The sequence below is a fragment of the Somniosus microcephalus genome, chromosome 17, assembly GCF_052327205.1.
Source record: "Somniosus microcephalus isolate GS21.2 chromosome 17, FLI_Smic_1.0, whole genome shotgun sequence".
Classification (NCBI taxonomy): Eukaryota; Metazoa; Chordata; class Chondrichthyes; order Squaliformes; family Somniosidae; genus Somniosus; species Somniosus microcephalus.
This window is the reverse complement of record NC_141003.1, coordinates 20,502,449-20,529,305: the sequence shown is the minus strand read 5'-3', so window position 1 is coordinate 20,529,305 and position 26,857 is coordinate 20,502,449. Positions and strand designations below refer to the sequence as shown.

The 26,857-nt window shown below is 46.1% G+C and overlaps 1 protein-coding gene across 1 annotated transcript in view; it reads left to right on the top strand.

Moving 5' to 3' along the window:
• pde3a (phosphodiesterase 3A, cGMP-inhibited) overlaps positions 1–26,857 on the top strand; it is a 548,293-nt gene that overhangs the window by 403,273 nt on the left and 118,163 nt on the right. The window contains exons 3-4 of the mRNA XM_086010030.1: positions 15,342–15,596; positions 19,669–19,826. Of these exons, the coding sequence (XP_085866156.1) occupies positions 15,342–15,596; positions 19,669–19,826 (413 nt within the window). The remainder of the gene's footprint in view (positions 1–15,341; positions 15,597–19,668; positions 19,827–26,857) is intronic.

Here is a 26,857-nt window from a genome sequence, read left to right as displayed (position 1 = left end):
CACATCTTTGGACTGTTATATAAGTATTGATTTAAATTAACTTAATTTTTAATCTAAAGACGGTGCAACATGAATTTAGTTTGTCAGTATCCATAGGATATTAATTTATGGAATAAGTTATCAAGGAAGGCAGCCATAATCAGACAAAAATGGATGCCAAGCCAAAAAAGAAGGTATTAGGAGGGGTGACCAAAACTTGATCAAAGAGATGAGTTTTAAGGAGGTTGTTAAAGGAGGAGAGGGAGGTGGAGAGGTAAAGAGTTTAAGGAGATAATTCCAGAGCATGGAGCACAGATAGCTTATGGCATCTAGTACAGTGAAAAGAGTGATGGGGTGTTGTACAATAGTTGGAACAAACGGCCTGTACCGTATTGTAATTTCTATCTAATCAAAGCAGACAGTGCAATTCGGTTAAAATGGATTGGGCAATCTGGTAAGAAGACAGATAGATGGGGTTCAGACCTTTCAAAAAGGGGTGAAGCTAGTTGCACCACACAAAGGCTTTTCACTGCCCCTGTAAGTTCAGTTCAATGAGACATGGATTATGTAGTCCAGATCTGGTACACAATTCATACAACAAGGAATTGCCTATGTAACCTCGTGCATAATTTTAGTTATTTTCCCACTGACCACAAATCATTTTTAAATCAATGTTTTGTGCATTGGCGTGAAGAGAAAGATGTTCCATTTCCTGTATTTCATTTGCCGCAAGCATTAGTTTGGGAGAAACAAGAGTAGCGATCGTACATTCGATGGTTTCACTGCGGGTCTTTATAAAGCATTGCCCGTTCCAAATCTCAGGAGACAGTCTCAACATGAAGAGAGGTGCCTGGAACATGTGCTTTCAACCAGAGTTTGTCTTTTCACATGGCTTTTACCCAAATGTTCCGGGCCAAATTTGGAAAATGTTATAACAGCATTGGGCTGCACTGACCTCCACCCACACCTTGCTGTTGTGTTGAATTGAAGAGAGCCTTGAGACTACACTGTCTGCCACTGCTGACGTATGTGGCTCCAAAGGCCCTTATAACAGTAAAGAATAAAAATGTAATTTGGGCCTGTTTCCGTTTTCATGATCTTTAGACGGAGATTTTTTTTTTAAAGAGACAGCATGCAAATTGAGTAGAATCAGAAATGAACTGGCTGGTGCTCCGCTAATGGGCTAGTGGATTAAAGCACGAGTATAGCACTAAATCAGCCAGACAGAAGGTCCTAGGTTTGATTGTCCCAGGATGCCAAGGCCCTGAAGATAGCACAGAGGAGATTTACTAGAGTGGTACCAGGGATGAGGGACTCCAGTTAGGTGGAGAGACTAGCGAAGCTGGGATTGTTCTCCTTAGAGCAAAGAAAGTTAAGGGGAGATTTAATAAAGGTGTTCAAAATGATGAGGGATTTTGCTCGAGTAAATAAGGAGAAACTGCTTCTACTGGCAGAAGGGGTCGGTAACCAGGGGACACAGATTTAAGATAATTGGTAAAAGAACCAGAGGGATGATCAGGAGACATTTTTTTATGCAGCGAGTTGTTATGATCTACAATGCACTACCTGAAAGGATGATGGAAGCAGATTCAATAGTAACATTCAAATATATACTTGAAAAGGAAATATTTGCAGGGCTATGCGGAAAGAGGCAGAGGAGTGGGACGAATTGGAGAGCTCTTTCAAAAAGCCGGCAAAGACACAGTGGGCTGAATGGCCTCCTTCTGTGCTGTATGATTCTGTGACTCCCAATCTACTACGGGAGTTAATCTCCTCCGTGGCATTAGTCGGGGCTCTACAGTTGGCCTCTGCACCTCTTTGGGTGGTGAGGGCGGGAAACAAAGCAGCCGGAGTTCCTGCTCATGCTTACTTGTGAGAGACGCCCGCTGCAAAATGTGCACGTGTGGACACCGGCTGAGAACAGGGATCAGGCTGGGCTCTGATGCTTTCCGTGTCTAGGCTCATGCGCGAAGACTGTACTTTGCTGGGCGAAGAACTGGACGGCTGCTGTTGCGTACGAAACCGTACCCCAGCAAGGGCTGAAGGCTCTGTGAGGAGGAAAGGAGCAACTGAACAAGTGAACTGGCCAAAGAAAAAGCAACTGAAGGAAGAAAAACAAAGCAGTTGACGCCAGCAGTTTCTGATCTACTCCGCTGAAACTGTGGTGCATTGATTGAACCCGCAAACATAACTCAATGCAGCACTTGAACAATGGGCATGCCCGTTGTGATTAATTCAGTGGAGGCTTTTGTTTGTTTTCTACAATGGTGAACTTGCTTCTGTTTAAGTTTCATCAAAAGACAAGGTAAACACGGACGAGGAACACCATTTGGCCAATCTTGGTGCATCCATCTAAAAAGACTCTAAAGTCTCCATTCTTGAAGCACATAATAGGTTCTTAATTATTTCAGGGTTTTTTTTTTGCCTCTGCTGCGCTACCTGGAAGTCCATCCTGTAAAGTCTGTAGGTATTATGGCGAATTAATACACAGACTACAAGAGTAACTTTAACAGGACTTTACTATTCGAAGGTCAGGGCGAATCTGCCCAATAAATCCTGACACAGCACTTATATACCGGTGTGGTCACCGTCGGTATTACAGTATACAGCAGCCAAGATAAAGTAGTGCCACACCTAAAATAGTTCTCTTAAAGGTGGACGGTTACATACAATAGTTCTCTTAAAGGTAGAACAGTTACATACACTACAATCCTCCCTTTTTAGCTTACAACATACTTATTCCCCATTAACATAACATCATAACATATATACAACTTATGCAAAACAGTTCACAGATTCAGTCTCTCTGGAGGCTTCCTGACTCTGTCCGGATAACGCCTCGGTGGTGTAGTAGTTTTCGGCGGGGTAGTAGGTTCTTCTGGCAAGGTCGATTCGGCTTGAAGGACAGTGTCAGGTTCATCTGATTCCAGTATTACCAGATCGGAGGTAGGTGCTCTGGGTATTTCTGCTTCAACATTAGCCGTGTAAGGTTGTGGAGTAGGTTGGTCCTTTGTGGATGACCCTATGATCTGGTCAACATGGCGCCTTATTATGCTGTCACCAATGTCCACGGTATACATCAGCGGCCCTAGCCTTTTCCCAATAGTTCCAGGCTGCCATTTCTCGGTACGGTAGTCCCGGGCCAAAACTTGTTGACCTATCTGAAAGGATCTAGTTGGCCTTTCATTCATGCCCTGAAATTGCCGGTTCTCTACGTCCCTTCTGACGTTTGGCTTAATCAAATCCAGCCGGCATCTTAGTCTTCTATTGAAAAACATCATGGCGGGAGTTTGGTTTGTGACTGCATGTGTTGCATTCCTGTACGCCAACAAGAAGTTATCTACCTTATGTTGTAGGTTGATGTCTTCATTACCCATGGCCTTTATGGCCTTCTTGAAGGTCTGGACAAACCTTTCAGCTAATCCATTGGTGGTGGGATGGTATGGGGCTGACGTGTAGTGCTTGACCCCATTCCTTTTTAAGAACTTCCTGAATTCTTCGGACACAAATTGCGGTCCATTATCAGAACAGATCTGTTCCGGCAGCCCATTCCTGGCAAATATGGTCCTTAATACTGTGATGGCTTTTTCCGTGGTGGTGGAGGACATCTTTATTACCTCCGGCCACTTGGAGTGTGCATCCACCGCGATTAGAAACATTGAGTCCATAAATGGACCAGCAAAGTCGACGTGTACCCTTTGCCAAGGAGATGAGGGCCACTCCCATGGATGCAGAGGAGCTTGTGGTGGCGCGTTTTGGACCTTCTGGCATCCTAGACAGCTCTTGGTTATTTCTTCGATGTCTCCATCAATACCTGGCCACCACACAAACGCTCTCGCTAGGTTCTTCATTTTCACTCCACCCAGATGCCCCTCGTGAAGCTCCTTTAGCACCTTATGCTGAAGTTTGGGTGGAATCACCACTCTAGATCCACACATCAAGGTTCCTCGGCACACTGACAGCTGTTCTTTTCTTTGCGAAAATGCGGGCAGCGTTGGTTCGCCTTGTGCTGGCCATCCCTCCACTGTTAAATCGTAGACTCGTGAGAGAGTCGGGTCATTTCTTGTTTCATTTTCGATCATCGAATTTGTTACTGGTAGACATTCCACTATGGATGAGTGGAACATCTCTACCGGGTCCACTGTAGCCGCCTCTTCTACTACTGGCAACGGTAGGCGCGATAACCCATCAGCATTTCCATGCTGTTTGGACCTTTTGTATTCGATGTCATATTGGTGTGCCCCAAGTAACACGGACCACCTCTGTAGCCTTTGCGCTGTCATAGTGGAAACGGCCTTGTTAGGGTTGAATATGGACACCAACGGCTGGTGGTCTGTCAGTAATGTGAACTTCTTGCCCTGCAGGTAATGATTGAATTTCTTTACTCCCCACACAAGGCTGAGGGCCTCCCTATCTATCTGAGCATAATTTCGCTCAGCGGAGGTCAATGATCGGGACGCAAATGCGACTGGCCTTTCCGAGCCATTTGGTAACTTGTGTGAAAGTACTGCTCCAATTCCATAAGGGGAAGCATCACAAGCTAGACGAAGAGGTAACGTTGGGTTGAAATGAGCCAACACTTCCTCAGAGGTAATCAACGCCTTGCTTCTGCGAAAGGCCTTCTTACAGTCCTCGCTCCACTTCCATGGTACTTCTTTCCGCAACAGAGCATTCAGCGGATGCAGCACCGTGGATAGATTTGGCAGAAACTTGTGGTAATAATTAATCAACCCCAGAAACGATCTCAACTGTGATACATTTTCCGGAGCGGGGGCCTTCACGACAGCTTCTATCTTGTCAGGTGACTTGTGCAGCCCCTCTTGGTCAATGACATGACCGCAGTACGAGATCCGTTTCTGGAAGAACTCGCATTTCTGGCGATTAACTCGAAGGCCATATTCCTTCAACCTGGTGAGCACCAGTTTCAAATTTGTGAGGTGTTCCTCCTCGTCTTCTCCCGTAATCAGGATATCATCCAAGTAACACTGCGTGCTTGGAATACCCTGTAAGACCTGCTCCATGGCCCTCTGCCAAATTGCTGGAGCCGAAGCTACTCCAAAAACCAGTCTATTATAACGATACAAGCCTCTGTGCGTGTTGATTGTGAGATACTGGCGCGACTCTTCCTCGACTTCCATTTGTAAGTGTGCTTGTGCCAGGTCTATCTTGGTGAAGTGTTTCCCGCCAGACAATGAAGCAAAGATATCCTCAATCCGCAGGAGCGGGTATTGTACCGTGTGAAGCACCGGATTAACTGTGATCTTGAAGTCTCCGCAGATGCGGACCTTTCCCGGTCCCCCTGGCTTGTTACTTGATGAAGACTTCATGACGGGAACAATGGGCGTGGCCCACTCACTCCAGTCCACCTTAGACAGTACCCCTGAACGTTCAAGCTCTTCCAGTTCTGCCTCCACAGCAGGTCGTATCGCGTAAGGTACCGATCTGGCTTTGAAAACTTTTGGGCTTGCATGTTCTGCAATCTTGATTTTTGCTTTAATTCCTCTCAGTGTTCCCAGTCCTTGCTGGAATACCTCTTTAGCTTCGTCCAATATTCTGGACAACCGTTCAGGTTTGACATCTTCCTTTCCGGAATCTACCGTCATTGTGTTTAGTGAATGCCAGTCTATCTTTATTTTCCTGATCCACTCCCGTCCCAGAAGTGGTGGACCTCCCTTGGGCAGCACATACATGTCCATCCCTTGGTGATCTTTGTCCTTGTATCTCACCTTGATTTTTATCTTTCCGATGGGGTATACTTTGTGCCCCGTGTATGTCTGCAATACTATCTCCGTATCCCGTAGGGGAATATGTTTGAATAACTTTTTGTAATCTTGCTTATTCATGACCGTCAACGCCGATCCGGTGTCCACTTCCATCTTCACTTGGACTTTTGCAATCTGTAGTGTGACCCAGATAGTTTGTCGGTCAGCTTCTTTACTCACATTGTGAATCCTCAGACTACCCAGTTCCTTGCTGTTGGAGTCTGAGTCCGAATTCTGTTCATCTGGACTCTTCCCAGTCACCTTATGTACCTTTCTGTACTTCTTCTGCGGTGACTTATTATTGCTGGTCTTCTTTCCTGACCGGCATACCTTAGCTATGTGACCAAGCTTGCCACATTTTCTACATTCCTGGTTTTTAAACCAGCATTGGTTCTGGTCGTGTGTTGTCTTCCCACAACAATAACATTTCGTTGTACCCGAAGTCATTTGATCCACACTGAGTACCGCTGTCTTCCGCTGCATTTCCGCCGTGCCTCTCGCTGCGGCTTCGTGCGATGCTGCAATAAGGACAGCCTTATCAAGTGTAAGATCGTTCTCTTCGAGCAGTCGTTTTTGTGTTCCTTCCTTCGACATCCCGCACACGAACTTGTCTCTCAGTGCCTCTGTCAGATTTACCCCAAACTGACAGTATTTTGCTAGCCTACGCAGTTCAACCAGGTACTCCGCGTTGCTTTCCTCTTTTCGTTGCGTTCTCACGTAAAATTTTGATCGTTCCGCTAACATCAGCGGTGCGGGGTTAAAATGATCCTTCAGGACAGCAACAATATTAGCGAAAGACTGATCCGCCGGTTTAGCTGGTGATAGAAGATGCTTCAATAACCCGTATGTCTTCGCACCCATTGAGTTTAGTAAGGTTAGAGCTTTGTCATAATTTGCTATCTTATTGACCTTACAATATATCTCGATGCGTTCTACATACGTAGCCCAATCTTCCACATCGGAATCGAAACCGTTGATGTTACTACGCTTAGGCATCTTCACACTCTTCCTGAGAAACAACAACGAAATATTTCTTTAACTTTTTTATTTTCAAAATGGCGGTTTCCCGCGCTTGTCTTCTTTCCGCGCCCACTTTCAAAATGGCGGTTTCCCGCTTCTGTCTTCTTCCCCGCCTACTGGCGGCTTCCCGCGTTTCTTCCCCTGGCGGGAGGGGTAAGCTTTTCCCTCGGGCGACGACCGCTGGCTTTCGGGGTTCGCAGCCTGCGCGTCGGCTTCAGTGCGTTCCTTGTTCCCTTTTCTCGGCAGGGCAACCGGCGCTGGGTACAACCCGTTGACGGCGAACAGTTTCAGCCGCTGGGCTGGATCTCGCTCAGTCTCCCTCGCTCGGGCTCTGTCTCTCCCGCTCGCTCGGGCTCTGTCTCTCCCTCAGCGGCTTCCAATCGCACCTCCCAGCCCTCTCGCAGTCCGGTGCTTTCCTCCCCGGCTGCGGCTGAGTTCTCCGCGATTTATTTATTTTTATATCTTCCCGCGCCTTACGATCCCAGTCGCAGCGCTTCGTGGCCTCGGTCGCTGCCCGGCCTTTTTCACTCCAATCGCGCCTCCCAGCCCTCTCGCAGTCCGGTGCTTTCCTCCCCGGCTGCGGCTGAGTTCACCGCGGTTTATTTATTTTTATATCTTCCCGCGCCTTACGATCCCGGTCGCAGCGCCTCGTGGCCTCGGTAGCTGCCCGGCCTTTTTCGCCGGTCGCGGTCTAGCTGTCTCACGACGCCGTTGCGTCTCCCAGCCCGCTTGTACCGCGGCTTCCGTGCTCCACGCTGCCCCAGTCTCAGCGCCTCTGGGCCCGACTTCTGTCCGGCTCCTTTCCCCCGACCGTGGTCGAGTTCACCGCCCTTATCCTCCGTTTATTTTTTTTATTTTCCCTTTACTCACAGCCACCGTGGCCGACTTGCTTCTCGTGCTGATCGGCTCACTCACCACCGTGGCAGAAGGGACAATCAGTGCCTGTTGCTGATGGAAGGCTTCGTGTCTGAATTCTTCCTTCTTCCTTGCTCTGCAGACTCGAGTTTTCTCTCAGCAGAACGACGAGGGCGGGTGCCTCTTCTCGACGCTCGTTAACTGCTTCGGAAGTATTGTTGCCGCAGGGTAAGATCGAACTCGTCGCCACTGTAAAGTCTGTAGGTATTATGGCGAATTAATACACAGACTACAAGAGTAACTTTAACAGGACTTTACTATTCGAAGGTCAGGGCGAATCTGCCCAATAAATCCTGACACAGCACTTATATACCGGTGTGGTCACCGTCGGTATTACAGTATACAGCAGCCAAGATAAAGTAGTGCCACACCTAAAATAGTTCTCTTAAAGGTGGACGGTTACATACAATAGTTCTCTTAAAGGTAGAACAGTTACATACACTACACATCCCATGTGTTGCGCCCTCTTTGTATGAAGAAGAACTTCCTGATAATGGTCCTCTTTTGCCTTTTACTAATTTTACTTTGTTCTCTTGTCCGACCGTCTCAATCTAATTTGAGTTAATTTTACCGATAAACCTTTCCCAGCTCCGACATACCTCTTTAAAATCACCTCGCAGGCATCTCTGTTCAAAGATGAAAAACTCAAGTTTCTCCAGTCTTTCTTTATAACTCAGTCCTTTGACATTAAATATCAGCCTCTTGGCTCTTCTCTGCTGACCAGAATTGAACGCAGTACGCAAATTAGAATACCATGCATTAGTATTAGCCATTGTCCATGTTCAGGTGCAGGAGCCCGTTCAGCTCATTCATACTTTACATGCTTTAGCTGCTTGTTGACTCCTAACTTACACCCGCCATAAACTTAAGCTCCTCCAAAACTCTGCTGCCCGATTCCTAACTCGCACCAAGTTCCGTTCACCCATCACCCTTGTGCTCACTGACCTACATTGGCTCCCGGTCCAGCAACACCTCAATTAAAAAATTCTCATCCTTGTTTTCAAATCCCTCCATGGCCTCACCCCTCCCTATCTCTGTAATCTCCTCCAGCCCTACAAACCTCCGAGATATCTGCGATCTTCCAATTCTGGCCTTTTGCGTAAACCCGATTTTCATCACCCGACCGGTGGCGGCCGTGCCTTCAGCTGCCTAGGCTCTAATCTAGAATTCCCTCCCCGAACCTCTCTACCTCTCTCTCCTCCTTTAAGACGCTCCTTAAAACCTACCTCTTTGACCAAGCTTTTGATCACCTGTCCTAATATCTTCTTATGTGGCTCGGTGTCGAATTTTGTCTGATAATGCTCCTGTGAAGCACCTTGGGACGTTTTACTACGTTAAAGGCGCTATATAAATGCAAGTTGTTGTTGTTGGATATCAGCCTCCTAAAATGGTGCCAGAATACATTCACAGCTAAGCTGAAACAGACAAGTCTTGTTCTACAATGTAATAGATGTGCAAAGCTATTGCTTTAAAAACTATTGGTCTTTTGCCTCATCTTCCTCAGCTTAATTCAGGCCTAACCATTAATGTTTCATTTTTTTTATAAACAGTAAATCAATGGCTTTTAGCTCCTGATTAGGCCTCGCTGCGCTGCTCTTTACGTCATTCAGGAATTGTACTGCTCACCAGTCTGTTGCTTCCAATCAAAAGCAGCAATCTTAAAATATAATGATGTGAATTGTGATGCCCTTCAGCGGTTTCCATGGCAACCCAATGTTAAGACTTAGAGTACTGAATGAAACTGTCCAGAAATGCAGCAAGTAAAATCTGAAATTGATTTCATTCTGTGATGTTTTATATAAAAGTACTCGGTAATTGCGTGCTGTTCAGTGAGAAATGTCTTGTCTCCTTCCCCCCCCCCCCCCCATCCCCTGACCGCCCCCCCCCCCCCATCCATGATCTAACAAAAGCTAATAAACCTGAACTGAGGAAATTGTTATAGACTCTGACAAAGGATAAAACCTCAATTAGTTACCGTAATATATTTGGATATCTGAAAATGTTGGTTTTAAGAAGGAACTGATTGTTATCATTCAAGCCTTCTCTCGATACACCACTTGTGTTCACAGCAAACCGCAGTTTCCATTGGCATGTGTCTCCTATGCTCTGTATCTCACACCCTTGCGTAAACCATGCATGAGGATTACATGTCACTGGATTAACAACTACTCTTTTACCATGATATTTCACACTGCAGAATTCACAGAATGTCCAGCATGCACTCCTGACCACTCAAAGGCAGAAACCACCACTCTATTATCCAGGCTAAAACTCGTAGTGCGATTTATTTACAAGATTAATAATTGCACAGAAGTAAATAGCATGCAAGAAATAATCATACACTACTTGTTGTAAACATTATTTTTAAAAGTCTGAAAATAATATTGCCTGATAGTTTTCAGAATTCATTAACTGAGACTTTGCTGGACGTAACTTGGGCACTTTGGCACTCCATAGAGTTCTACCTCACTACCACTACTTGGAAACAAACAGTTGAAACCAGGGGACTGCACAATAGGGAAAATCAGCCATACTTGTACTACTCCAAGCTGATGTTTGACACCCTGGATCGAAAGCAGCCCTTTCCTACGAGGCGCACAGTCATATTAATCAATTTTACCATTCGGGTCTGTCCAGGCCTTCCAGCCTTGTGGGGGGGGGGGGGGGTGTTTGCTTTTCAAACCTGATTTACATGTCTAATAGCTTGGCTGTCCTCAAACAAACAGCTTAGCACCGATGAGAGTACAAACCCCGAAGTATAAACATCTCAAAAACATGAGCGTTTTGGATGCAGGTCCCTTAGAAGTATAGGCAGTCGACAGGGCTATGGGGAAACGGCTAGGCTACTCCTATCAAAACCCATTGCTGTGGCTAAACAGATTTGTGCATTGTCTCACTTCCCCTTACAGGAAGAGAAGAATTGCTTCCATAGGACATCTGAGTTCCATTTAAAATTCATAATACACAAACTTACATAAAATTTTATATGCAAAATATCGCGATTTTATGGTTTGAAGCGAGATGTGACTGCTGTACCTCAGTAAATTGTCTGGGGGAATAGTTCCCTCCAAGTTGAATGACAGTGCGCATTAATTTGCTAAAACTGAAGGACTGATTCCCTTGCGACAGTTGGGGTTTTACAAACACTACTTCCCTTTCCACAGCTCGATACACTCTGTGAGTGAGGAGTGCCCCTTGTGATCTGGAGTGCACATCACTTTCTCAGTAACACGGTGCACTGGAATTTATTTAGACTTCGCTCTATGTCAATTGATTTGAATGTGGAAATCTCGCGTTCGGGACATGACTGGTACAGGCTAAAATTTCGACAGTGTTTATTTACACACAGCCAAAATATGGATACTTTATAAAAAAAAAAGGCAATATTACCATACATATGCATCTTTAGTCCTGCCAAGGATCTTTTTTGAATGAAGCATCCAGAATAAAGAATCTTCATTGCTGTACAACATTCTCAGAACTGGCAGAGAACAAATCTCCAGTTTCTTCTCTCTGCGCTGTATTTTTGGCTTACGTATAATGGCAGTTTACTGAGGTACAGCAGCGTCACTTGTTGTCTCAAAACCATAAAGTCTCTATATTTTGCATATAAAATTTTAGGTAGGTCAGTGCATTGCGAATGTAAAATGGAACTCTGTTAGCTGCCTTATAGAAACGAATATTTTCTTCCTGTATAGGGGAAGTGAGACAATGGAACGAGCCCTTCTCTTGGACCCAGAGAAAGCACACACTTACAGTTTATGTATCATATTTTGCTTTGAAGCTGACCTCCCAGCTGAGCTTGACAATATCACCAATTCCAAAAACACAACTGACAATGGAGCTTCTTCACTGCTCACGATGTGGTCTCCTCTACATTGGGGAGACCAAACGCAGATTCGGTGACCACTTTGTGGAACACCTCCGTTCAGTCCGTAAGGGTGACCCCGAGCTTCCGGTCGCCTGTCACTTTAATTCTCCGCTCCACTCCCACTCTGACCTCTCTGTCCTCGGCCTCTTACACTATGCCAACGAAGCTCAACGTAAGCTCAAGGAACAGCACCTCATCTTTCGATTAGGCACTTTACAGCCTTCTGGACTCAACATTGAGTTCAACAATTTCAGACGAAAACCCCCCCCCCCCCCCATTTTTTCAGGCGGCAGCTGTTTATGATTCTGCCATCCCCATTTGCAACATTTTACCACTCCTGCCTTGCATTCTAGCACAGACTGTCCATTCAGGGGGAAAAATTCAGTTGGTTTGCGCCGCCCGTTAGCGCCTTAAGAGGGCGCTAATGGGGCGCAATGCAACTAGCGCCCGGGTGCGGCGATGTCTGCGCCGCGCACGAAATTAACTAGACATTTTGCAGCGGCGCTAAACACTACCGCCATGATCTCCTGCGCAGGCAGATCGTGATGTCAGTCGAGTGTGCAACGCCCCAGACCGGATATTGAGTGGCGCCCCCTACCTTACCGCCTGCCACTAGCAACGACAGGTTGAGGGGAGCATTTTGCAGTCAGGAAGGGACTGGGGGAGCGCTATTTAAAGGCGACCGCTTCCTGCCTTTTTTTGTTGGTGACATTTTTGCACCACGCATTCTGAGAGAGAGAGACTTCTGGAGAGATTCAGGGCTAAAAATTCGGTATCGCCGCGCCAGGTCTTTAGTGCCCGAAATTTAGCGCTGGGCCGGATTCCCCTAGCGCCCGCCTGAAATTCAGTAGCGCCGCCCCAAGACGGAGGCGGGCGCTATTGGAGGGTTTGGCCGCCTTGTTTGGGGCGAAGAATGTCAGTTTCCGGCGCCCAGCTGCCGCTGCGGCAACCGATGCGGTGCGGCAGGCTGGGGTACTGCAGGCCTCCTCCTTCTCTTAAGGAGGAGCTGCCTGCAGCCGTGAGATCGCCGCTGGATTCCCCCGTCAAATGAGCCTGGCACCACGGAGAAGTGCCGGGCTCGCGGGAGTCACACACCAATGCCGCGGGGGGGTGGTGCAGGAGTCCGGGGAGGGAGGTGCGGCCAGGCGGCCGCCGGGAAAGCGGCCGGCCGCCCCTCCACCTTTATGCGCCGGCCTCTCGGAGCTGTAAGGCACCGTTTTGCAAACGCTGTTTGCGGCCGCGACGGGCGAGGCGGCCGCAACTGAATTTGGCCATCGGGACGGATTACCATTGGAACCGGGGCGCTGCGCACACCGATGACGTCATCGGTGCCGGCGCAGCGCTACCGGCTAACGCCGATGTTAGGGACCAACTCAATTTCGGGCGCTAAAAAACTTCCGGCGCAAACCACTTTATAGCCAATAAGTGGGCGCAAACGCGACTGAATTTCTAGGCCTCAATGCTGTGTGATGGAGTTTTGGGTACTGAGCAGTACTTTGCAGGTTCATTCTGATTTGCCCTGCCTTGTATCGATTTAGGAGAGACTGTGGGGGCTGCACTCTGAGCTCTTTCCCTGGGTCTCTCCATTGTTCTTTCCAGCAGATTTGATGTACAGGTCTCTCCAGGCCAAGATTCAAGGCTGCAATGAGCAGGATGTGGATGGAGAACAAGATCAACCCTCCCCTTTAAGAACTGGCTGGCGCCATTGTGTCCGTGTTCCATTGCTGACTGACATCACATGAGCTTCGCCAGCGCTCTGAGGTAGCGCCTCACTCCTCGGCCTTTGCGCCTTAAGACGGGTGTGAAGCGCCTGATTTAGTGCTCCAATCACCTCCAGGGGCGATAAAAGCCAAGTTTGCAGTCAGAGGCGATAATTAGCGCCCGGCCGATGATCGCGCCCCAAACGGGACGATACCGAATTTTTCCCCCTCAGTTCCTCCTCCCCTCCCCCCCTTTCCCTGCCTCTGCACCTGCTTAAAATCTGTTACATCTCCAACTTTTACCAGTTCTGAAGAAGGGTCTCCGACCTGAAATGTTAACTTTGTTTCTCTATCCACGGATGCTGGGTGGCCTGCTGAGTATTTCCAACATATTCTGTCGTTATTTGTGACAATGGAGCTTCATTGGCTGGGCTAGTTGGAAATCAATCAGCTCTGTGCTTCAAGCATTTAAGTTACGGATATTGAAGTACGCCTTCATACCAACACTAGCAAAATACCAGACAGTGCTATTGATGAAAGGGCCTTTCATTTTTTGTTTCAAGTCTTAATTCTGGGAGCCCAGCAATTGTGAGCCAGTTCATGCATTTGTGTTGGTAAGTTTGAATTGTGTGGATTGACGGCAGATTTATTGATCCGGTTTTACTGCAGGTCTGTGAAAATCGGATTTCACATCTTAAAACACCAGGGGGTAAAAATATGTCTTGGACGGTAATGCATAACAGGCGGTATTGCTTCAGCTCCCTGTTGTACACGCCATTAGATACTCAGCTCCAAGTCAATGGAGCTGAAAAATCGAGCGGCCTGTATAAAAGGCGGCCAATGTGTTACCGACCATTTTGTACTGGCGCCCAAGGTGAATTTCTACCTCCAGGAGGCAGCTCCCAGATGGTGGACTCACCGAACCTGACTTAAAAGACCTGTGTAAATCATTCGAAAGCTCAGACAGCCTACACAGAAGCAGATATCAAGGTTGCAGCTAACAAATTCAATTGACAGGATTCAGACAAATATTTAATGTGTTCTTAATCAATCTAACAGTGCCAAGGGTCACTTGCATTGCAGTGAGCAACATTAATTAGCAACCCATCAACTAACTTAAACATGGATCAATGGAAATTTCTTAAGAACATCTCAGAGACACTGCTGGCTGATATCATTTTAAACAGACCAATACCCATTTTAAACTGGACTATTAATGCTTTTTAAAGCTATATATCATTATGCCTGCCAACACAAATCCATTTTTGCCACATCACTCTGTTGCCAAAGACTGGCAGACTTGGCTGACTTCACAATCTATGGAAACCATTCTCTGGAGAAAATAATTTTTCCCTCACGCAGTAGGCAAGGTTACCTAATAACATACTCTAATTTATGCAAGACTCCCAAAGGAGCTTACCTTGGAATGAAAGGAAGAGCTTACCTAACCAAGAGAAAGGGGATCTAGTTATAATCCCTTAGAGGGACAATGCTATCAAATGAAGGAGAAAATTAATAAAAATGCAACTTAGAGAAAAGGTTTGAGAAAAGACAACTACCATCAAGGCTGAATGGAGCCCTCCATCTCCCAACAAGGTAGAGATGTCCTCAGGGTCATACTAAATAATAAGAATTATAAACCTTTTGGGATAGGATTAGGATGCACATGAATTGGTTAATTCAAGGTGTATTGTTTGAAATTAGCTGTTACCTACTTTAAGTTATGCTTGAGATCAAAAGTCGTATCATTGCTGAAGGGAGATGAAAGTAACCAGCTAAATTGTACCAGCTAAATCGTATCATTATTTTCACCTCCTTATTCACCCTTGAGCATTGGTGGATCAATGAGAAAATTAACAAGAAAGATAGAATGCTACTGGGCAGGCCACATTCTACTTCTGAATTATGGAATTAGCTAATTCATTTTAATGAGCATTAGTCAGGCTGATTGTAATGCAGTGGATATGGAAAATTATTCTGAATTATAACCAGAGTTTATACATTTAATTTATAGAAGGATAAGTAAGCGTTTGATGCACCTTGTTGGGCTGCAGTTGATGTAACAATGTATTTACATTTTTCATTTTCTTTCAGTCTTCAGGCACCAGTGTCACTGTCGATATAGCTGTGATGGGTGAGGCCCATGGACTAATCACAGACCTTCTGGCTGAACCTTCCTTGCCTCCCAATGTCAGTTCCTCCTTGAGGGCTGTCAGCAATCTGCTCAGCACCCAACTGACCTTCCAGCCCATCCACAAGCCCAGAATAAATCCGTTAGTGTCGTTCAGCGAGTCCTACATTTCCTCTGACACCGAAGAATGTCCGGGAGAGAAACTCGCTATCCCAAAGGTACGCCGAGAGATGTTAACTTCTATTTCCAATATATCGTTGGTTGGTTAGCAGCAATCTTTGGGGGAAAAATTCGGTTGGTTAGCGCCGCCTGTTAGCGCCTCGGGGTGGGGTGGGGGGGGGCGGCGCTAACGACTTACCGCCTGTGCGCAATGATTTTAGTGCTGCCCGCAAAATTTAACTGGCGGTTTGCGGTGGCGCTCAACACTACCGCCACGATCTCTTGCGTCATCCAAGTGCACATCACCCCGGTAGTGCCCCAGACCAGAAATTGATTCTCGCTCCCCCCCACCCCCCCGCCTCAGCGCTGGCCGCTAGGAACAACAGGTAGAGGGGGACGGTTTTCAGTCGGCAGGGAGCTAGGGGAGTGCTATTTAAACATAGAAACATATAGAAACATAGAAGATAGGAGCAGGAGTAGGCCATTCGGCCCCTCGAGCCTGCTCCGCCATTCAATGCGATCATGGCTGATCATCCAAATTCAGTACCCTGTCCCTGCTTTCTCCCCATATCCCTTTGATCCCTTTAGCCTTAAGAAATATATCCAACTCCTTCTTGAATATATTTAATGTATTGGCCTCTACTGCCTTCTGTGGTAGAGAATTCCACAGGTTCACCACTCTCTGGGTGAAGAAATTCCTCCTCATCTCTGTCCTAAATGGCCTACCCCTTATCCTTAGTCTGTGACCCCTGGTTCTGGACTCCCCGACCATCGGGAACATCCTTCCTGCATCTAGTCTGTCCAGTCCTGTCAGAATTTTATAAGTTTCAATGAGATCCCCTCTCATTCTTCTAAACTCCAGCGAGTATAAGCCCAATCGACCTAATCTCTCCTCATGCATCATTCCTGCCATCCCAGGTATCAGCCTGGTGAATCTTCGCTGAACTCCTTCCATGGCAAGAACATCCTTCCTCAGATAAGGCGACCAATTTTATGTACTTTTTGGTCATTTCATGTTTATTTTTTCTCCTCCTACAATCTAACAGCACCGTAGCGCGCCCGTACACAGCAGGCTTAAAACAGGAATGCTACGGAAATTCAACACTTATTCTATCTCCCAGCAGCAGCCGACAGCAATCCTGCGAGGGGAATATGCGTCGGGAGTCAGAATCTGCCGGGCCTTGTTCGAATCCTGCCAGTCAGCAGCCTGCCCGTTTCTGATGGAAAGCTTTAGCTGGCCAGAGGGAAGAGGATGAAAATCGGGTGGCCCGGAAACCACCAGAAGAGGGGGTGTTCTAGGGGGGTCTCACGGCTGGAGGGGGTTGGGGGGGGGCGGTTGTGGAGCCCAGGACAGCAGAGGCATGAACTTCCCCTGTGGAGTCCAAAGGGGCACTTGCTAGCTTCCCGACAGATTCACCTGGAGGGGGGGGGGGGGTGGCATGACCATGACAGGCGCCCTGCTCAGGTGTGGGATGAAATTCCATTGCGTCTAAGGTATGTCATGGGAGCTGGAGAATTTCTGTTAAGCATGAGTGAGGACAGGGAGTGTGGTGAATTAAGAGGTGAGGAGACTGAGGGACTTTAGTTGCGGGTTGATGTCACTGAGGACCAGGAGCCACTTGGTGCAAAGACTAAGGCAGGCTCTCTCACTGAAGAAGTTAGTGTGGGGCTTGGGTGAACGGTAAACAACAGTTCGGCGCAAACCGTGCCAGTATTCCCGGGTCAACAGCAGCCTAGCCAGTGAGCCTTAAAGAGACTGCTAGAGGCTGCCAATGAAAAGGGAAGGTCACTTTTTTTTACTTACATAGAAACATAGAAGATAGGAGCAGGAGTAGGCCATTTGGCCCCTCGAGGTTGTTCCGCCATTTAATGAGATCATGGTTGATCATCCAAATTCAGTACCCGGTCCCTGCTTTCTCTCCATATCCCTTGATCCCCTTAGCCTTAAGAAATATATCTAACTCCTTCATGAATATATTTAATGAATTGGCCTCAACTGCCTTGTGTGGTAGAGAATTCCACAGGTTCACCACTCTCTGGGTGAAGAAATTCCTCCTCATCTCAGTCCTAAATGGCTTACCCCTTATCCTTAGACTGTGACCCCTGCTTCTGGACTCCCCCGCCATCGGGAACATCCTTCCTGCATCTAGTCTGTCTAGTCCTGTTAGAATTTTATAAGATTCAACGAGATCCCCTCTCATTCTTCTAAACTCGAGTGAATATAAGCCCAATCGACCCAATCTCTCCTCATACATCATTCCTGCCACCCCAGGTATCAGTCTGGTGAATCTTCGCTGCACTTTCTCCATGGCAAGAACACCTTCCTCAGATAAGGTGACCAAAACTGCACACAATACTCAAGGTGTGGTCTCACATACCTAACGTTTATGTGGAGCCAAGAGGTGAGAAGTCACACAACACCAGGTTATAGTCCAACAGCTTTATTTGAAATCACAAGCTTTCGGAGCGCTGCTCCTTCGTCAGGTGAAGAAATTCTCCTCATCTCAGTCCTAAATGGCTTACCCCTTATCCTTAGAATGTGACCCCTGGTTCTGGACTCCCCCGCTCTGATGAAGGAGCAGCGCTCCGAAAGCTTGTGATTTCAGTTAAAGCTGTTGGACTATAACCTGGTGTTGTGTGACTTCTCACATCTGTCCACCCCAGTCCAACACTGGCATCTCCACATCGTGGAGCCAAGAGGAGCAGGAGTGCTTCTTCCGGCCCCACAACAGTACTTTGGGCCCTGCCCGCCTGGTCACCCACCTCCCCTCCGAGTCACCGCAGCCCCTCTCCCAAATTTTACCTGCAGGCCGGCTTGGTGTGGGAGCTGGACTATTTTCCTGTGGCTCTAACTGGGCGTCCTGATGCAGCACGCCGGTTTTATGCAGGTGAGGCCTGAGGCCCAATTTCCAACAAGCTTCGAGCCACAGGCTTTGGGCGCACGTTCCCTCCGCAGTGTCTGTTTTGAACTGCTGTCCGACGCTACTCCAATTTCTCACTCCCCGTGTGTAATGCCACGGGGGGTGATTGACTAGTACAGGAAGTTAAAATTGCCTACATTACAACAGTGACTGCACTTCAAAGGTACTTCATCAGCTGTGAAGTGCTATGGATTGTCTTGAGGTCGTGAAAAGGGCTGTATAAATGTAAGTTCTTTCTTTATTAAAATAGGAGACTGGGATAGAACTTGGCAAGGGGAGGAAGAACCCTAGAGATAGTTGGCATGTGCAGCAGTGCTTTAATGGGGAGCGGGCAAGAAAGTGGCGTTGAGGTAGAAGATCAGCCATGATCTCATTGAATGGCGGAGCAGGCTCGAGGGGCCAAGTAGCCTATTCCTGCTCCTATTTCTTATGTTCTTATGTAAATTCTAGATAGGTCTATGATCATTGCATTGGAGACCTTGATAAAAGCAACTTGCTACAAGTCCAGTAATTGCTTACACATACAAGTGTGCTTAGAACTGATCAACAGTGGAGCCATTTCTAGGTGAAAAACTTTTATAGAATTCATCTGGGAAAGACTGTGGATACTGCAGTGTCATTATGGTTCATTAACTTCCTCCTTTGAGATGGATTCAACCAATGGAGACCTAGTTTCTTTAGACAGATTTCCATCGTTGTTAGGATAGCCATTATGTCTGATGAAAGTACTGTTTAAAACAATTATTGACCTTAACTAGATTGGCGGTTATCAAACCATCAGACAGATCTGTGGATTTATAATCGGAAATTTAATGAATAAAAGACATGAGTAGCCCTTTATCACAGCCTTAGCTAAACTGAAAAACCATTCCATATAATTTGATTTAATCAACTGTTTATTCAATTTACAAAATTGCTGCATTTCTCTTTGTTTATTTTGCTTTAAGGTGTAATGAAAAAAATATCTGTTATCCTGATATTTGATGTGTAATTGGTATTTTATTCCAAAAAGATAGAAAAGCATTTATTGGAGAGATTTTTTTTGGAAGAATTGTCTTTGTCTGAGATATTGTACTTCCATCCTTCTGCCTTTAGGACTGAGCTGAATTAACTTAAAACTCTTTTGTTCACACGTGAGGTTTTTTAGTCCTGCTTGTTGATGATTTCACCTGGACCTACTGAATTTATTTCATCTTTTTATCTCCTTTAGCGACTGAGGAGAAGTCTGCCTCCGGGACTGCTGAGACGGATTTCGTCCACATGGACGACCACGACATCCGCCACTGGCCTGCCCACGATGGAGCCTGGGCCTGTCCGGCGAGACCGCAGTGCGAGCATCAAGCCCACTCACGAGGCCCCATCGGGCAGGTACGCACCGCTTCGTAAGCTCTGGTGCTGCACCGCAGTCGTGTAAAATTTGCTTTGACACTAGAAAGTAAATCAGAAAAGAATCAGAAAAGTGGACGCGAGTCTAGGTTCGGATCAGCCATGATCCTATTGAATGGCGGAGCAGGCCAGAGGGGCCGTATGGCCTACTCCTGCTCCTACTTCTTATGTTCTTATGTAATGCTAAGAGATGGTAATCCAACTCTGAGCTCCTGCCGCGAACTAACCATTTAAAGGAAAGCTTCACCGCGTTCAAAAGTGGCTTCCTTGAATGATCCTGTGACCAATGGAGGCAATAGGTATTGTGGGGGAGGGCCCCTCGAATGTTCTTGGTGCCCAGGAAAAGGCACATGTGCGCATGATGAAAGGGTATCCATTAGCAAAGTGGCGGAGGAAAAAGACTTGGGTATGTTGGCTGATCACTCACTCAAAGTTTCCAATCAGTGTGAAGCTGTTACCAACAAAGCTAATCAAATACTTGGTTATATATTGAGGGTGTTTGAAAGACATTCCTCTTCCTCGTACAGATCTCCAGTAAACAGGGTCACATGAAGAATTCTTGGGGCCCTGGGCACCAAGAACTATCGGGGGCCTCCCCCACACAATCCCCTCGCCCGCTTCCATCCGTTAAAACACAAAGGCACAACAAAATGCCTAAAGATTAAATATTCAACCTACAGAGACATCGGGCAGGGTTTTCATTGGGCCGTGGAGGCAGGATTGGAGGCGTGTGGGGGGTTAAAATCGCGAAATCGGGGGGCATGAACCCATCCCGCACCCAACCCGCCCCCATGCCAGTTTCAAAGGAGGCGGATACCTGACCTGTGCTGGGACCTGCCTCCCCGAGGCGGGAAGGGGATTAGTGCCAATTAACTGCCTGTTAACAGGTAGTTAATAGGCAGTTTTTAGCCTAATCCCTATTTTTATCGCTGAAGTGTGGGATTCCCAACGGCTCCAAACCACGCCAAGTTAGCGAGGTAGACCGTCGGGCTGAAGGGCTTGGAGGGTTCGAGATGTCCGGTGTTCAGGTGAGTGATGGGTGCATGAGTGCAGAGGTAAGTGTGTTTGGTGTGTGTAAAGTGTTTAAAGAAGTTTTACTTACATTTACTTACCTTTACAGCCTTCCTTCGTTCAGGTCTCGGGAGTCCCTCATCTCACCGGCACAGAAAGCAGAATGGCCGTGAGCTGTCAAAAGTTGTAGCATTCAGCTTTCTGTTCTGGAGAGATCTCTAAATCAGCCCGAGAGGAAGGAATTAACTTGGAGTACAGATCGTCAGTGTTTGACAGCTTCAAACAGCTGTGAAACGCTGATATTTCACCTGTCAAAAGCTCTTGACAGATGAAATGTCAATCCGTGACGTCACCTGTTGCCGGGTGGCCCTTAATTGGCCTGCTGAGCCCGCTGGGCGGGCTTAACAAGGTCAGTCAAGTGAAAATTGCGTGGATTGGCCACAACCCTGAAAGTTGTAGTCCCGCCTCCAACACGCCTCCTCAATGAAAATCCAGCCCATCGCCTCCCCGCCCCTGCTGTGAGGCTCCAATGGCATCTTCCCGATCTGCTCACGTGACCATGTCTTCCCACCACTGGGACCATGGGGCGGAGCCACAGTCATAAGGAAACCTCCCCGCCCACCATGCTCAACTTCCAGGCACTGCCAGCTGTGCCTTCCAGATAACGCAACCGGCAGGCGGTGCAGTTTAGTTTTATGGTGAACTGTGTCCACAGCTCCCCTACCGGGGGCCCCATATTAGGCTGGAGCCCCTGGGAATTGGCACAGATCTACCGGTGAGCCAGATTTGGATTTTGTGCAGTTTTGGGTGCCCTACCTTCAAAAAGTAATTGATGCATTGAAGGTGGCTCAGGAAAAAAAGATTTTCAGAATTAGCGCTCTAATTTGGATGCCCAATTTCCAGGGCTACATTACATAGAATTTACAGCACAGAAATAGGCCCTTCGGCCCAACTGGTCACTACCGGTGTTTATGCTCCAGATGAGCCTCCTCCCACCCTATCTGCATATCTTTCTATTCCTTTCTCCCTCATGTGTTTATCGAGCTTCCCCTTAAATGCATCTGTGCTATTCGCCTCAACTACTCCTTGTGGTGGCAAGTTCCACATTCTCACCACTCTGAGTGAAGAATTTTCTCCTGAATTCCTTATTAGTGACTATCTTATATTTATGACTGACATAATAAAACGCGCTACGCACTTGGTTCGAGTATAAAGCAAGGCTTTAATCAACTTGTTTCAGAACATGGAGGTCTAGTTGTACTTCACTAGTTCCTGTCTTACAAAATGTTCCTGGAAAGCTGGGCCCATGCCCAAGTATTTATACTCCTTGGACGGCGCCACCAACTGGCTGTCCAGCGTTATTTCATGAGTAGTTTCTTTACGATGATGAGATTTGTAACAATGACCCTCTTATATTTTTATATTTATAAAAATTATATAAATTAATACACTTAGCGCAGCCTTCAGGCCGCACACTCCTATATCCACTGGTTTGGCCTGTTGAATTCTTTGGGCCGGGAGGTTTAGAAAGAGCTGTTGCTATTCCTGTTATTTTATGGGTGGATAAATTCTACATCATAATGGCACAATTTGGCAGCATCAGCAACTTGAGACATCTGCAACAGTGATTGAAACTTTCTTATATAGCCCCTTAGACACCGCGGTGCACACCTTCTGGGTCACAAAGATAAAAGCTTGAGCGCTAGTGCTCATCAGTTATAAGAAAGAACAAATCAGCCAGTAATGACACACCGTGGATGAGTGAAGAAATAATGGCAACATTGAAACTAAAGAAGAAGGCACACACTAAGTACATAGACAACAAAGAGGATGACAAAAGGGAATACGAAAAGGTTAGAAAAGAAGTAAAAAAAAAACAATTAGGAAGGCAAAGAGAAACTACAAAATTAAATGATCAAGGAATATAGAAAGAAATAGTAAATAGTAACAAGAAAAATCAGGATAGGGATAGGGCCACTAAGGGATACACACAATAACCTCACAGGTAATGACAGAGAAATGGCAGAAATAATAAATAATGACTATGGGCTGGTTTTTGCCAATGGGGAGCTTTTGGAGGCGGGACCCCCACTTGTCAGGTTTCAGCCCCGCCTCCATCAACTTCTGACCAACCCACGTTATTGTCCCTTGATTAACCTTGTTAAGCCCGCTCAGGTGGGCTTAGCAGGCCAATTAAGGAAAAGACAGTCAACATATGATGTTTCAACTGTCAAAGATTTTTGACATATGAATTGTCATCGTTTGACAGCTCTGTGAAGCTGTCAAACATTGACATTTTCTGTAGTTTGATGAGTTCTTGAGTTCAAGACCTCATCAAACCTTTTTCTTTTGCAGAAATTAGATGGTTGTTGCATTGGAGAATGCAACGGCCATCTGTCATCTCTACCGCGGAGGTGCGAGACTCTCCGCATACCCACCGATTGAAGCCTGCAGGAAGAAACAAAGGTAAGTACTGTTTTTTTAACACTTTCCACTCACCTCACATACTTACCTCTCCACACTTGCACCCATCACTCACCTCCGACCCCCGCAGACCCACTACTCGCCTCAGTGACCCTGACGGGTTTCAGAGCCTTCGGGAAGCCCACACTTGTGTGGGCAAAATGGGGATAATCCTCTTATCTGCCTGTTAACTACCTGTTAACAGGCAGTTAAGTGGCTGTAATCCCTTCCCACCTCCAAAGAGATGGGACCCGGCGCGGGACGGCTACCCACCTCCTGGCAAGATGGCATGGAGGCAGGTTGCGGGCAGGATGGGCACCCGCCCCCAAATTCTGCCATTTTCCCAGCAGTCCCGCCTTCAAACCCGTCTCCCCAGGGCTGGCAAAATCCAGCCCTTTGCCTCAGTATTGATTGGGGAGACTAACATGGTGGATATGACATTAGACGAAGAGATCAATATAGATATAAAAAGAGATTTAAGATAGAAAGGGGGGGAGATAGTTGATAAACTAATGAAACTTACAGCAGATAAAACACCTGGTCTGGATGGTTTGCCTCTGTGCATATTAAAAGAAGTTAGGGAAGAGATAGCAGGGGCATTATTACATATCGATAAAAATTCATTAGGATAGGAAATAGTGGCAGAGGACTGGTGGACAGCTAATGTGATTCCTATATTGAAAAAGGGAATCCTCACTCAAAGATGTAATAGAAAAAATATCTATAAACTTAAAATATAATAAAGGGTAGTCATCATGGCTTCCAAAAGGGAAGGTCACGCTTAAACAACCTTATTTAAGTCTTTGAAGAAGTAACAGAAAGGGTAGATCAGGGCAATGCAGTAGATGTAATATATTTGGATTTCCAAAAGGCCTTCGATAAGGTACCGCATAGTAGACTCATGACTAAGGTTAGAACATGTGGAGTCGGGACAAATAGCAGAATGGATAGAAAGCTGGCTACAAAACAGAAAACAGAGAGTAGAGGTTAAAGGTAATTACACAGACTGGCAAAAGGTGGGAAGTGTGTTCTACAAGGATCAATGCAGGGACCACTATCATTTACCATTTGTACTTGGAAATCAGAAGTATCATTTCAACATTTCCAGATGATACCAAATTGGAGGGTGTAGTTAATACCGAGGAGAACTGCAGCAAAACACAGGAAGACATTAATTAACATGCAGAATTGGTGTGTAATTGGCAAATGAACTTCAGTATAGAGAAGTGTGAGGTGGTACATTTTGGTAGGAAGAATAAGGAGGTCACATACTCCTTGGAAAATAAGTGTCTAAATGGGTTAGAGGAACAGGGGGATCGGGAGGTACGGATACACAAATCACTAAAAGTAGCGATGCAGGTTAATAAGCCCATAAAAAAGCAAACAAAGCACTGAGTTTACTCCTGGAGGGATAGAACTGAAAATCAGAGAAGTTATGTTAAACTTGTATAGAACCTTAGTTAGACCATACTTGGAGTACTGTGAACAGTCTGGTCTCCATTTTGTAAAAAGGATATAGAGGCACTGGAGAAGGTGCTAAAAAGTTTTACTAGAATGATACCAGAACTGAGAGGTTAGACCTTTCAGGAAAGATTAAACAGTCTGGGGTTCTAGAAAAGAGAAGACTGAAGGGTAACCTGATAGAGGTCTTTAAGATTTTGAAAGGGTTTGATAGGGTAGACATAGAGAAGATGTTTCCACTTGTGGGGGGAGACCCGAACTAGGGGCCATAACCAGAAGACAGTCATTAATAAATCCAATAGGGAATTCAGGAGAAACTTCATTACCCAGAGAGTGGTGAGAATGCGGAACTGACTACTACAAGGAATAGTTCAGGTGAGTAGCAAAGATGCATTTAAGGGGAAGCTAGATAAACACACGAGAGAGAAAGGAATAGAAGGATATGTTGATGGGGTTAGATGAAGATGGGTGGGAGGAGGCTCGTGCGGAGCATGAACACAGGACGCTGCACGTTTTGGATGGTTGGCTGGCAGTAACTTGTCGTGCAAAAGCCCATAGAAAGTCTGTGGGAAAGAGCAAGCCATAATTGTCACTGTGTTTCTAAACAACTGCAAAAAGGTTTGCCAAAACCAATCATTTGGGAAGAAAAAATGTAATTGATAGCTCAAAGATTGACACATTTTCATTAAGTAATAATTTGAGTTTGGAAGTATATTTTAATCAATAAGTATGAATTGCATAACAAATTTTACAGGTCTGAGAATAGCGGTGATGGGGAAATGATGTTTTGAGGACTATTTAGAATGAGTAATCTGTAACCTCCTTCAGCCCTACAACCCTCTGAGGTCTCTGCATTCTTTAAATTCGGGCCTCTTGTGCATCCCCGATTTCCTTCACCCCACCGTTGACGGCCGTGCTTTCAGCTGCTAGGCCTTAAGCTCTGGAATTCCCTCCCTAAACCTCTTCACACCTCTACCTCTCTTCCTTTAAGACGCTCCTTAAAACCTACCTCTTTGACCAAGCTTTTGGTCACCTGTCCTAATATCGCCTTCTGTGGCTCGGTGCGAAATTCTGTCCGATAACGCTCCTGTGAAGAGCCTTCGGGCATTTTACTACGTTAAAAGGCGCTATATAAATGCAAGTTGTTATTGAGCATAGTCTGTTGAGGGCAGTAAAATGGATGATGTGTCTTGCTGACACTGAGTCATTAATGAACGCTAATCACAGAGGCACTCTACATATTGATGCCCAAGACACATGCAAGTATAATGAATAATAAGCTGAAATTGGTTAACTGGAATTTCCTTACTTCTTGTTTGATGTAGAATTGAATACTTTTTTGCATTATTGTTCCTTGGGATACGGCAACATTGACAAGGCAGTATTTATTGCCCATCCCTCGTTGTCCCGAGGGCATTAAGAATCAACCGCATAGACCAGGGAGGGTGGCAGGTTATCGTACCTAAAGGATATTAGTGAACCAGTTGGGTTTTTACAATTCAGTCAATTTCTGGAATTGGCCCCAAAATTAACAGATTTATTGAATTCAGTTTCGCAATTTGTCGTGGTGGGATTTGAACATTTAAAATTTAACTGTGCTTATCTCCATAGATAAACTGCTAGTAATTTCCATGCTTGTGCTCTCGGTTTATTCAACTTCAAGCAGTAAAGAATTAACACACAAAGAGTGTCAGGCAAATCTCTCTATCTTTTATCATTAGATCATTATCTTTTAGCTGCTTTTTTCAATAAAAAAACTATAATCCATATAATTAATGATATCTTCAGATGTCAGTGCTTTGTCAAAGGTACACTTGTTAAAGAAAGGCAGAGAATCTGGTAGATAGTAATCAGTGATCATTTTGAAACTGCTCCGGCTTACTGGAGGTGTTCATGTAGCCTCAGCTCTGGCTCAGCAGTAGCAGTCTTGCCTCCTGGTCAGAAGGTTGTGGGTTCAAGTCCCACTCCAAGAGACTTGAGCAGAAAACCAGACTGACACTCCGTGTAGTACTGAGGTGAACACTGCACTGTCGGAGGTGCCGTCTTTCTGATGAGACGTTAAACCGAGGCCCTGTTTA